Genomic DNA, 14,025 nt, shown 5'->3' on the forward strand with positions numbered 1-14,025 from the left:
TGACAAGCAGCTGAAATAAATCTATAAGATAATGCCAGCAACAAACAACTGCCTAGTACTGTGGTCTGTAGAGATGCATTTTGCGGTTGTTTCTACCAGTGTTCTACAAAGGAGCATTATTCACTTCCATCTGACAGCATTACGTACTGTGGCCCATAGGTCAACCTCAGTAGAGATGACCGATCAACTGCATGTCTTATACTTCATAGTGAAGCATCAGCTGTGTGTATTCAGTTCAGTTATTGTATAGGCATGTAAGTAGCCATATGTATGTAGGAGAGGTTTTGGGTATCTAAAGGTAACAGGCTGGACCAGTAATGGGAATAATCTGTTCTTTATGTGATTAAAAGCTCTGCTAAGCAATTGCTAATTTGTGGCTGCTTGGGAGAAGGTAGCCAAGGAATAACCATGTAGATAACTCTCTTATTTTCAGCTGTCTTTAATAATCTCTATGGATTATTAACAGTTTCCAGGGCAAACAGAAACATAAGTATATTTTCTGTAAACCTGAACTTCCCAGAACTCTCTGTTTCAAAGTGGTACACATAGAAATTACAGATTTCTCTTCATCACTGAGTTTTCACAAGATTTTAGAAGATCTGAGAAGACATAAATTGTCAGTGGTTTTGCTATTTTCTTCCCTAGCAACATAAATTGGTGGTGGCAAACAAAAAATATTTTGACTTCTTGGAGAGAGGCTGGGAGAGAATCCATAAGCTTTCCCTACTGAAATGCAAATTGTGGACAGCCAGGCTTCCAGAGTTTCCATAAGTTATGCAGGATGGATTGATAATGAAACAGTTAAGGCCACATAGAGAAACATGGTTCCCTGCAGAACTGGGATCTCGGGCTTAAATGAAAACCATTTCAAGTCTTTTCTTTTATGTTCTTTGCTACTGTTGACTTACTTAATGTGTCATTGACCAAGTCACGTTTTCTGCGTATCAACTTTAGAAGTAAAACTATTGAAGTTATTCTGGCAACATTATCTGTCTATGAGTAGGGAATATAAAGTGGAATAAAAAAATAAACCTTAGCGCATGATGATGGAGAGTAATGCAGAGCTTAAACTGAGTCAAACACCTCCTTTAATTAGTAACATCACATTATTCAGAGATGATTTTTAATAAACTGATGATTAATCCATTAACATAAAAACAATATCTGTAGTATGGGATTCTCATCTCTTGTTCACCACCACTGGTAAACTCTCAAAAACATGACTGTAAGTGGGCATTTGAAAGTGACAGTAATAAAGTGTGCTGTCAGAGTTGCCATTCAAAATGGCTTATGCTAGAAGTTGAAGAGATAAGGTGTTATCCAGAGATACCTCTGCCAAGCTGAAGGTGTAGTCAGTGGAAATCTGGTCAGTCAGGAAAACCGTCCAATTTAACAACAGTAGGAACCTTCTTTTAGCTCCACTGGTAGTGCTTTCTCTAGGGACATGTACTTAGTTACCCAAACACAATCAGTGTCACGTCAGGTGTTATATGGATGTGAATTGGAATCTACAATGATACTAGTCTCATGTACCTTCTAAGTACTTCCATGTCAATCTGTTGCTCTTTTTTTTGGAGTATTTTATCCAGTGGGGTTATTTTCACTTTTTTTTTTTTTTTTTTTTTTTTTTTGCAAAGACAAAATCCAGTGCGTGAGTTGTCTCTAAACATGTCTGCATTTATATTGCATTTAATAACAGCTATAGTGATACCACTGAAATCTACAGATAAAGTATATTAATGATAAATAATACCCCTTCCAGGGAAGTTTAGGTGAAAACATTTTCAGTTTTTTATCATTCATTGTTTCTCAGATACAGCAAAATGTAAGAAACAGCCTTTTTCAGCTCCTAGAGAGGCTGTATTTGCTTTTGCTTTCCATCATGGAAACCTTTGCTTTTCTTCATGGGAATATTACTGAAGAATTGGGTGCATTAAGAGTTTGGCACATTTAGCTTCATTATTTTCTCAGAAAAGAGAAAAATAAAACAAAAGAAACATTCACACCCTTCCAGAAACCTGCTGTCATTTTCCTCATCCTTGTTCCAAACCCCAGCAGACAACATTCTGCAGTGATCACACAGTGACAAAGCCTTTAAACTTAGTATATCAAAATGTAAGACTTCAGTAGTGTTAACATGAGCTAACTCACAGTCAGATCTTTGAGAGTCCTTATTTGAGAGCAAACCCCAAATGAGGACACCTACCTTTACACTTGTTTTATCTACCTTGAAACATTTTCATTTGAATTTTCTTGGTTTTGTCCAATTATAATGTATGATGAATTGGTTTAGGTTGAGGACTGTACTGTGTAGCATGCATTTCAAAATGACTTTCTGGCCATCTTGTCAAAGGAACAAAACTTGTTTGGAGATGAAGAAACAGATGATGAAGATGAAGAAGCAGCAGCTGTAGAAGAAGATGTGGAAGAGAAAGCAGTCAAAGAGGAAGATGAAGAAGCAGCAGCAGTAGAAGATGTGGAAGAGGAAGCAGTCAAAGAGGAAGATGAAGAAGCAGCAGCAGTAGAAGATGTGGAAGAGGAAGCAGTCAAAGAGGAAGAGGAAAAAGAAGAGGGAGAAGATGGAGAAACAGAAGCAGAAGAAACAGTCAAAGAGGAAATGGAGGAAAAATATGAGAAACACCACAGTAAAACACCTGAGGGAGAGAGAAATGATAATAGCACAGTGGAAACTGTAGAGGTAAAAGCTTTGCTCCTTTTAAGTTATTTTCTGTGGTACAGTTTGGTGTTCTGTAACTTGCATTAATTTCAATATATGTGTAGCTGTCTTGGAAAAGTTGTTTTTTTTTTTTTTTCGGGTGGTTTTGATAGTGGGGAAAAATACATATGTAGGTGTTTAAATGATTTATTTTTTTAGCAAGTTTGAAAGTAGAAATTTCATTGTTTTGTCTCTATAGACAGAAGAGACTACTCAGACAGAGACCATCATTCAGCAGGGTAAGAATACAATTCCTGAGAGTTGAACCATTGCATGCATTCTAAAATGACTGAAACATTTCAAAAGATTTCTAAACAATCTCTACTATGAAAATACTGAACAATATAGTTTCCATCAGTGATTGGTAAAGCAGTTATGAAGAGAATGAAATTTGAGAGGGAGAAATTATTACTAATTGTTAATGTGTTGGAACTAAAAAACACTTTTTCCAGTTATGTTCTGGAGGATGCCCAGAAAAATAGACTTTCTCTTGGCAGGATTATCTTCCTTAAAATGAGTGTTTCTAGTTTGAAGGTGACAAAGTGATAGCAATTGGATTATTTCTCAAGCAACTTCGTTAGGAGCCGTGTTTCTTCAGCAGAGAAGCTTGTCAATTGTTTTTTTCCCTGTCGCGGATGTTCACAACAGACTGTTTTCCATGCAATGCAGTAATTACTCAGTGCTGTTCAAAGATGCTGAAGATGTGAGTCTAGATGTTGCTTGCAGTCTTGGAGACCGTTTGAGTATATTGATGACAGAAATTGTAGAATAGTCTATATGTGGAATGGATGCTTAAACATCTTTCCATCATCCAGTGATGTGGAGGTTTTGATACGAAGTTGTTTTGTATCATTCATGCAGGCAGTATAGGAAAATATAAACACAGGAACGTTGACTCAGATGGAAAGCTTTCCTTTTAGTAGGGAATTCTATGGAATAAAGATTAATGCTGAACAGTTACTTGCTCTTAAAGTCAGCATTTCCATATTAGATTATACTTAAAAATTTGTTTACAAGACATTGTCTCCTGTCCATGAGAGGAAACTATGAGTGTCTGAGTCAAAACATTTTACATCATGTTACTGCCATGTGTGTTCATTTCCTGAAAATCAAGCATTTGGAAAATAATACTCCTGTACTGTACAAAGCTACTGTGCAGAGAAGTGTTGAGAAGCTGGGCATCATGTTGAACTGAAGATTCTGATTGCCTAAGATCTACATTGTATTTAGTGACATTCAAAAATCATTTGAATGACGCTTTTTTTCTGCTCTTAATTTCTGAGAATCATAAGGAAGTTAATATAAAGGTTTATGTTATTGTAGAGAAAGAAAGTACTGACAATCACACTGTGGATGATTCTTCAGAGAACACTGAGGACCAAGTAGTTGAAGGGATATCTAGGAGAAAAAAGGTAGGTAGTCTGATTTTTCCTTTTAATTTCAGCAGTGAACAGGAAGGTGCTGGGCAATTACTGAGCTGAAGCAAACAACCTAGTTTATCCGAACTGCAATAAACAGTTAAGCTGCTGAGCAACCTGTTATTTCTGATTAAAATTTGATTTCATTTTGTGATATCCCTGTATGTGTTGCTTATTGTGGAAGAGCTGGTTATTATGCACTGTCCATGGATCAAAATGAGAGAATTTAGAAGCTTGTAACCGATAGGTCACAGCCTGAGACAGTGATTGAGCGCATGCTAAAGGAGCATAGTCAGCCCTTGGAGCACTGGTGGAAGCAATTCACCTCAATTCACCTGTGTGACAAGAAGGGGTGGACCCTACCTTTACCCCTCTCTAACTTCATTTAAGGGCTGGCAGCTGCAAGGGAAGCATCTCTGCTTAGAGATTGCCTCCTTTGGAGTGTTTGGTGGGCTCTGATCTTTGGAAAGGTGTGAGCAGTTCTTTATTACTGGATTGTGACCTCTAGTCTTCTGGAGTTATCCAAAACTGGTTTAAAGCAGCTCTAAATGCTGTTGTCTATCCTTACATATATTAAATGCGTTTACAAGCAGTTTCTGATAGAGGCTGTCAGGTATGCATGTTGATGTATTTTTTTACAGTTCTTCTCCTTGCCTTTAAAGTTATAGAGGGTCTAATAACCTCTATATAAGGCAGGTAATACATAGATTTAAGTAAAGAGATAAAATGACTGCTATCATTATACCTGTGAAGTGATGTTGCAGTTATGGATTGAAGGTAACAAGACTATTAAAAGTAATCACCGAAATCTTGAGCACTCTTACTTGTCATCTATATATTTGTGATATCTTCTGGTTTTACACCAGCTTATCTGATGGGAAAATAATATTAGGCTGAAAATAGGCTACATTTCATAATAGGGCATGTAAATGGAAGTCATTAAGCTAGTATGTACTTTGTGAAAAACACAGAATGTGAGTAACTGTTTTAGGTATTATGTAATTGCAGTAAAAACTGTTCTTGTTGAACTGTAAAAAGTTAAGAGGCAGTTTTGTGACTAACTCTTGTTATATATACTAACAAAGTGCGGTGTATGTCTTTGACTTGAAATATTTCTTCCGTTCATACATTGTGCTCTGACGGAGCGGGTAATGAGAGTCATCTAAGACATATTCAGTGGTAAACTTTGTGCTGAAAGAAATAGCAAGTGAATAAAAATAAGATTCTTATAATTAGCTAGAAAGTAGCTGGTGTTTCAAAAAGATTTTTTCTTATCAGCAGTTGTTTCTCTTGCTCTTAAAGAATAACTGTGTGATGCTTGACCTTCTTGTATCAGTAATCCTCAGTTTAAAAAGGACTATTCTATTTAATGAGTGTCAGTTATTTATATATTTATATATCAGAAATTATTGTTTTGTGTATGCAACTGATGCTTAGGGTAGTTTGGTTTCTTCTAAAGGCAAGTGTATAATCCAGTCTGCAGATTCTCACACACTGCTTTCATGAGCCTAGTCAGTACTTCTGAACAGTGAATGGCTAGTACGTGTTGGTAAAAGTTGGAGCATGTTTTTTTCTAGGGCCTGTTATTTACATGGTTGGTTTGTTTGTTTTTACTCCAGTTTTCCCTGTTTAAACGAAAACCACTGACAGGCCAGAAGAATGTATGTAACAGAAAGGAAGATGTATCTGAAAAGCCACTCCAAAGTGAACAAGAAAAAGAAAGGGAAGATTTAGCTGGTGGAGACAGCAAAGATGAAAACCAGGATCATACAGTGGAGAATCCCAGGGAAACTGTGACTGACCAGGATGGAAGGATAAAATCTTCTACTTGTGTATTACTGTAACACTGTGATAATATGTAAGAATGTGACGGTCTTAAAGCACACAGTGCAGTTTATACTTGAAAACAGTTACGAGTTACTGGAACTGTTGACGGTTTGATTCTATTCTTTTGATTGTTATGATTTTAGACATGCAAACCATTCTCTTTGTATTTATTGTTAATTTTAACAGTTGCGGTTGATGCTTATCAGAATCTTGCTGGAGTTCTGTGGCCTTAACTGTTAGTGTTGTAAAACAGGATATATTTTTGTATGTGAAGTTGGATACAGACACGTCATTTTTTTTTTACTCGGTGTCTTTATTCTGTTTCAGTCTAAGCAGTTTGATGCTCTTGCAAAACTCTAAATATTTGATGTAGGATTGCCAAACTGAGTGAGATCATTGAAGTTCACATTTTAAAGAGGATGCTCAATTAGAAATATGTATGCCTCTTTCTGTTTTCACTTAGAAAAATAGCAATAAATGCCTCAAGTATTCAACACTGAGGCCCTCATGGAGGAAATTACTTAGTACATGCCTGATTTCCAACATGGCAGTAGTTGGAAGCTATACCTTTAATAGTGACGCAAGCATGTGAGTCAGTATCCTGCCAAACCTGAAACTGCAGAAACCTCCCTAATTTGGGAGCTGCTAAATGCCTTCACTCTTGCTGAAATCAACATAAGGTGACGGACTCTCTCCTCACATTCAGGCAAGGTAAGAAGTGGGTGTCAGTGTTGTAATTTTAATTGGATTCCAGTTGTATAGTCTTCAAACATCCATGGTATGACGTGGATGAACAGAATGATTTCTTTTAATTAGTCAAATGCAAACTCCCTGTGATGAATCTGATCCAGTATCTGCTCGCCCCTTACTCGAACATGCATAGGTTTTATGAATAAGCACAAACTCTAGGAAAAAAATACGTATAAAGAATTAATGTTAAACTGAGTACTAGTCAGAACACTTTGCAAGGGACAGATGGTCATTATAGAAAACCTAGGCATCCTTTTTTCATTTCAGTGGCATACAAATATGTTATGCCTTTGGCCATGTTTGCTTTTGGATAATTAGTTTTTTCTAGTTCCAAAGTTGCTTAAGCTGCATACAACAGAATCATAAGTGTCTGGAGTTAGGTTTAGCTGGAAAGTTGATGCAGCTGAATGTTTAGTTCCTGTAAGTACTCCAGATGCCCAGGTGCACTCATGGGGTCTCCTTTATGCTACACAAAGCAAAGCACTAAGAACCTGGATGATTTGGTCATCTTTGCCAGAGTTTACTTATGATCCTTTTATTTTGATCTGTTATTTTCCTCTTAAGTTCTGCAGTGAACCTTACTTGAGCCTTTTCCCAGCATTCACTGTATTTACATATTTTTCTCAGTTTCTTGAATGCACATTTTGTGTCTGTTCTGCTTGGAGACTGTTGCGAATGTTAAAGAAGTAGAAAAGGAGAGGGAGACCAAACGGTATCTTCATAAATTTAAATGAGCTTTAGTTATTTTTTAGGGGGAGAAATTCAATCACAAGTTATTACCATAAGGACAGTTTCTTCTTTTAAATGTGAACTATTTCAGTGGAAAATGTAACTTGAGAGTGGTAAGTACTGTTTGTTACATCTGATGCTACCAAGGTTTACATAATGGAATCTAAACTGATGCACATCAAAGCTAGTTTAAGGGACTCTCACATTTACCTGGTCCATACCAGATGATACAGTTTGCTTAGGAAAAAGCAGGAGCAGATTAATCTATTCAGATACCTTTTTTTAACGTTTCTTCCTTGGTAATAAAAAAGGTTAAACAAATAAAACCAGTTACGTATACATGTGTGTTAATTTGAATCTTCAACAAGCTCATACGATAAAAACATTTTTATTATTAACAGGCATTTGTTGACTGAACAATAGTGAAAACGTTGTCGAAATGCTTCTGGTTCACATAATCTGTGTTACTTTCCCAGTGAGAATTTAAATACTTATTCCTTAATTTCACAGCCCTATCGTACAACTGAGATTGTGCTTCGGAATTCCTGGTTCTCCCAAACTTCATCAGCAAAGCAAAGCTACCACTAGGTGGAGTTTGTGTTCTTCGAAGGGACAGCTGCATCATCTTGGTCTGAAGCCAGCGGTTTTCCTTATGCTGGCCCCGAAAAAGCAGTTAAATACACTCATTCTATCATTTTTTCTGATTCAGAATTCTCTGAAAGCTCTACCTCTTCTAGATTCTGAGGTTCTCTGGTGCCTTAACAGTTGCATACGGTGGTAGTACTGGTCAACTAGACAGGTCCCAGACAGCCAGAGACTTACACATGTAACACCCATCTAAGAAGGCTCAGAAGGAGGATGCAGGGATCTACAGGCCTGACAGCCTTTCCTCAGTATCAGGGAGGATAATGAGTACATCTTTTTCAGTGACTGTGTGACAAGTGCAGGACCAGGGGCTCAGGCACAGCCAGCATGGGTTCGCAAAAGGCTGGTCCTGCCTAACCATCCTCATCTCCTTCTATGATTGAGTGACCCTCCTGGTGGCTGAGGAAAAGGCTGTTGATGTAGTCCATCTAGGCTTCACTAAAGGCTTTGGCTCCATTTCCCACAGTATTCTTCCAGAGAATATGGCAGCTGGGGGCTTGGACAGATACTCCCATTGCTGGTTGAGGAACTAGCTGGATGGCCATGCCCAGAGAGTGGTGGTGAATGCAGTTAAATCTGGCTGGCCTCTGGTCATGAATAGCGCTCCCCGGAGATTGGTACTGGACCCGTCCTCTTCAGTACCTTTAATGATGACCTTCAGGAGGGCATTGAGTAAGTTTGCAGATGACACCAAGTTGGCAGAAACTGTTGATCTGCCTGAGGGTATCAAGGTCCTACAGAGGGATCTGGACAGGCTGGATCACAGAGCCGAAGCCAATGGGATGAGTTTCAACAAGACCAAATGCTGGGTCCTGCACTGGAAGTTAGTTTCCCCCTGTACTCAGCTCTGGTGAGGCTGTAACTTGAGTGCTGTGTTTTGGGCCGCTCACTGCAAGAAAGACATGGAGGCCCTGAAGCATGTCCAGAGAAGGGCAATGAAGCTGTGAGGGTCTGTAGCACAAGTCTTAGCAGGAACAGCTGAAGGAATTGAGATTGTTCAGTCTGGAGGGGAGGAGGCTCTGTGGAGACCTCATTGATCTCTACAGCCACCTGAAGGGAGGCTGTGGAGAGATGGGGATAGGCCTCTTCTTCCAGGTAACAGCAATAATATCTGACACAATGGCTTCAGACATGGAAGTGCATATGAAGCAAAGGCCTGTCACTGAATTCTTCCATGCAAAAAAAATGTCACCCACTGACATTCATCAACAGGCTCTTGTTCATCACTGGTGAAAATGTAGAGCTAATGGTTGTGACTGTGCTGAAAAAGAGTTTTTAGCACAGAATTTGATCTATCAGAGTTAATGTGCTCACTCCATTATAGTCTCCATGAACATAAACGGGAGACAATACTTTTGGAGTGACCAGTGTCTATGTGGCCTGAGACGAGTGCAGCCCAGCCAAGCCAAAGTTTGGACATCTGTGGACTAGATGATCCTAGTAGTCTTTTCCAATCATAATGAGTCTATGGAACTGTCACGCAACTGTTTGTTAGGTTTGGCTAAGAGTGTAAAAGCTTAAGGAAGTCCTGAATGAAGTTCTCTCTTCTGTGAACTCCAGAGATAAAATTTGAACTAGGATGTGCATCCCAGACAAGCTGCTTTATGCATTTGCCTCTCAATAAGATATAGCTCATGTTTTGCATCTTTCATGTGATCTTCAGAGTTCCTAATATATTAAAAAGATTCCCATAGGGCAGGATCAGTGCTACCACAGAACTCCTGCTTGATAGCACTAAAAGGCTTCATAAAAGAAGCCATCTCCTTAAATAAGCAGTTAGTATTTTCTTATTGTTATTTGTTTGTGTATCTCTACAGCTAAGAATGTAGCTTGATTCTCACAGAAAACCATTGAACTGATGGTAGAACCATTGCTTCCACTCCCTTTGGGAGGTGAAATACAAACCTGGTCTGAGATTTTACCACTAAAGGAATAAATAAATGACTAAAAGGACACAACAAGTGGAAAGGCTTATTACTCAAAAAAATTCTGAAACCAGTAAATAAATAGATAAATCACAGAATCATGGAATCATTTGAGCAGAAAGGGACCTCAAAGGCCATCTACTCCAAATCCCTGCAATGAACAGGGACACCTACAGCCACATCAGGTTGCTCAGAGCCCTGTCCAGCCTGACCTTGAGTGTCTGCAGGGACAGAGCAGGGCATCCAGCACATCTCTGGACAACTTCTTCCAGATGTGTGGAACACTTCATGGGACTTGAATCTAACCCCTACTGCTGTGATGCTCTTCTTGGTCTCATGGGTTATTCCTTCCTACAAGAAAAGGGCTTGTATGTTTGTTAAGCAATTTCCAGAAACACAGGATTTATTACTATCTTTTCTATTCCTAAGCAGGTTTCTGACTGAAATCGAAAAGGAGAGAAAATGCTGGTTAGGCAGTATTTTATACACCCAAAGATTATAATAATATATCAGATGAACTTTGTGTAACTTTTTCCTTTTTCTTCCAGGAAATAGTTATATAACAGACAAGCTGTGTCCAACTTTTGTCCCTCAGGAAGATTTTAAGTCACGCTATTGACATCAGAGTAGTTGAAATGAATTAATATGATAATAAACCAATGTAAGTCTTGACAATCACAAGCACACAAGCTAATCTCATACGACTATCAATAAAACTAGCAAGAGCTCACTTGAAATGTACTTATGAATACATTAACCTGTCCATCAGCAGTGTCTTTTGACATCTACAATTTTGACATTTAGTTAAGTATACCAGAAACGCTTTCTTGCACCCAAAGCCCATTCTGTACTCAGTTTCCATTAAAACCACAGGCCAGATGCCCTGCTGAATGGGAAAGGGGTGGTTCTTACAGTAGTTGAGGTGCACTACCTCTCCTGATACCACTGTCAGCACTCCTCATCCGATACCTCCACATGAAGGAATAATGCTTAGACTTACAACAGCCGCCTGGCAGCAGAGCTGCTTAACAGCACAGGAAAGTGTCAGGAAATCAAATGTGAATTAGCAGCAGAAAGGAAATCTATTTGAATTAGATATTAAAAAGTAACATGGAGCAAATTGAAAAGTACCCCAGGGTTGCATAAGAAAATGATAAACATTTACAGTTTTCTCTCTTTAAAATACAGTGATCTGTAACTTTCCTAAGGGTGTTTCTAAGAGCTCTGTAATTTAGACTATTCACTGCTCACAAGGGTTACATTTTCACACCTTGTTACATCTAAATCCCTTCAGGAACGTAAATAGCGTCCTAGTGAAGCGTGATGAGACCACTCTTACTGGGTAGAACTGGGGAAATTAAGGCTTTGATAGTAGATCTGCTTTGCTTCATTACTTATCTGATGAGATGTCAATCAAACTCCAACCTATTTGCTTCCAAGACAGTGCTGGAATTGCATTTTAATCACAAAATGGAATTACCAGCCTCTTTCAGATAGTAATGACTCAACAAAAACATTGCAAAATCTAAATCTGGCCAAATTGCTGTTCTTTTATTTGTGTGCAGAGAAATCTTTCATTATTAAGATCATTCTCATTTGATGTTGAAACAGTTTAGGTACAGCTGTTTCCAATTAAACTCATCGAAAGCTGAGATCTTACCAGCTAGAATTCAAGAGATATTAACAGCTTTAACAAAATGAAACACACAGAGTTTTTGATGTGTAATATGTCTATGATACATTAAACCATGCATCTCCTGATGCACCACATAGTATTCTTAAAACTATTACGCAGGATTCTTTCCCCTGTATGCTCCATTTCTGTCTTGTCACTAGAGTGGACAACAAACTGGGAGTCTTCTGGGTGGAAGAGGAACGTGCAACTGGTATTCACAGAATCACAGAATGACCCGGGTTGGAAGGGACCTCAAGGATCATGTAGTTCCAACCCCCCTGCCTGGCAGGGCCACCAAACATACACATTTACTAGATCAGGTTGCCCAGGGCCCCGTCCAACCTGGTCTTGAACACCTCCAAGAACGGGGCATCCACAACCTCCCTGGGCAGCCTGTTCCAGGGCCTAACCACTCTCCTAGTAAAGAACTTCCCCCTAACATCCAACCTAAATCTCCTGAAGAACTGTTGGGTATGTATGCTATGTATACACGACCGATGTAGACTTCATGCTGAAATTTCTGTTTGATTATTATAATTGTTTTGAAACTTACAGAACAGGAATGTCCATTGGACTGCATCTTTCTGATATTTACATCCAGTGATGAAGCTAAAAGCCTTCCAGACCCATCCTCCAGTGTTCTGGTTTCTGTCCATATCCCAGAAAAAAAAACTGCAGCTTTCTAGTAGAGAATGCAAAATGAGCAAAGTCTCCTCAACAGACAGGCTGTCTTCAGCGGAGATGTTTTGCAAACAGCGCTGAATGAAGCATCTGCTCTGCTGAACTGAAACACATGTGCTGGCAGAGCGGGTTGACAGGTATTTGTTGACAGCAGCATTATGGTAAGATTGAGGAATTTCCTATTTCATTCCCAAGATTGAGCTGCATGTGACACACATCCATCTGCCTCCTTCTAGCCTTTTTTGCTTTCTTTTCCTCTCAGTGCTTCCATTACTTCATCACAGCAGTGCCTGCTCCAGAGCTTCTCTTCCTTCCTTCCTGTTATGGCCACAGGTCAATCCCAACCTTTCCTTCCTTTTCAGTTTCCTCCTGTTGGACTCTACGTCAGAGGCACAAAAACCTCCCAGCACTGGAGTGCACCCAGCCCACATTGGACCCTCCTTTTGTCATCTTCTTATCATGACTAACAGAGTCCTAGTGGGGCTTCCAAAGCTTAATTACATGCAGCTGGGTTATTGCTTTGGATTTGTTTGGTTGTTGTTTATTTCATCTTCCCCCCCTTCACACACACACACTGATTTTTCTTATGATTCTTTACCATTTGGTGAAGAAGTTTAATCAGATTGTTAAACTCTATTAAAAACTGCATGTCACTGAATTTCCCCCTCCATTAAATGCTGCTTTTGTATTATCACCAGATAATTGTGTTAACTTACAGCCATTCTGGTACAGGGCAGGAAAATCATACCTGGGAACCTCTATTTAAAAAAGCATGAAAGAGAAGTCATGTGCTTGAATTTACTCATAGGCATATTAAGAATATATCTGTACGTCTCCTACAGCACTTTTTGCTTTGGGACTTATTATATATCAAACTAAGGCATTCTCACACCACGGCACAGTGGTTACTTCTTGTGCAATGCCAGTAATACCCAGGACTCCATAGAACCACAAGCTTAAATATTTGGAATTTTCTCTAAGACTCTTTGAAAGCTGAACTGGAAGGAAATATTAACCAAGACTGTACTTTCAAATTCAGTAAATGTTACACTTGTTTAACACGTTCCCAGTACCATTTTCTCCTATGAAAAGCTCCCTTAAGAAAAAGACCTCACAAAAATCTGATTTGTTACAATTATTATTATTTAAATAAAGTTTTGAACTTGTCCTTCAAGGCCCAGCCTTTTGAGAGATTTTACATGACTGCTGTCTTAACCAAGGCACAGAATTAAGTGTTACATTGCACAGGGAACTCTGGAGCCAAACCACATCTGAATGAATGCACACCTCTGAACTGCAGAATCGCATCTTCTCCTGCTGAATTGCTGCCTTGCTGCATAGATAAATCGCAGAGATTATCATTATTCATTACAGACTTCTTTCACTTTAATCCTTCCTATGACATCTGCGCCAATAATAATAGCCTAAAGCAATCCTTTTTCCTTATTCTTCCACTTCCAAACAGAGTAACGTTGGTCTTTTTAATCACATTTCACGTGGATCTCTCTTCTTTCCTTAGGCTGATAAACTGCAGTTTAGTACTAGAAGAGACTACCACCATTTTTTGCTCCTTTCATTCATTTATTTACTCAATTTTAACATAGTGATAACATTTAAAACCTGAATATCACAGACCAGCCTACTCCAGCTGCATCTAGA

The 14,025-nt window shown here is 38.8% G+C and overlaps 1 protein-coding gene across 3 annotated transcripts in view; it reads left to right on the forward strand.

Annotated features, from left to right (window-relative positions):
• The window catches only part of RPGR (retinitis pigmentosa GTPase regulator), a 51,317-nt gene extending 43,548 nt beyond the window's left edge, over positions 1-7,769 (forward strand). For all 3 annotated transcript variants that reach the window (XM_015884557.3, XM_032449319.2, XM_015884564.3), the window contains 4 exons: positions 2,354-2,698; positions 2,916-2,955; positions 4,040-4,128; positions 5,754-7,769. In XM_015884557.3, the coding sequence (XP_015740043.2) occupies positions 2,354-2,698; positions 2,916-2,955; positions 4,040-4,128; positions 5,754-5,978 (699 nt within the window). In that variant the 3' untranslated portion in view covers positions 5,979-7,769. The remainder of the gene's footprint in view (positions 1-2,353; positions 2,699-2,915; positions 2,956-4,039; positions 4,129-5,753) is intronic.
• Positions 7,770-14,025: the final 6,256 nt, after the last annotated feature.

The sequence above is a fragment of the Coturnix japonica genome, chromosome 1 (assembly GCF_054131305.1).
Source record: "Coturnix japonica strain WE chromosome 1, WE-NBRP24, whole genome shotgun sequence".
Classification (NCBI taxonomy): Eukaryota; Metazoa; Chordata; class Aves; order Galliformes; family Phasianidae; genus Coturnix; species Coturnix japonica.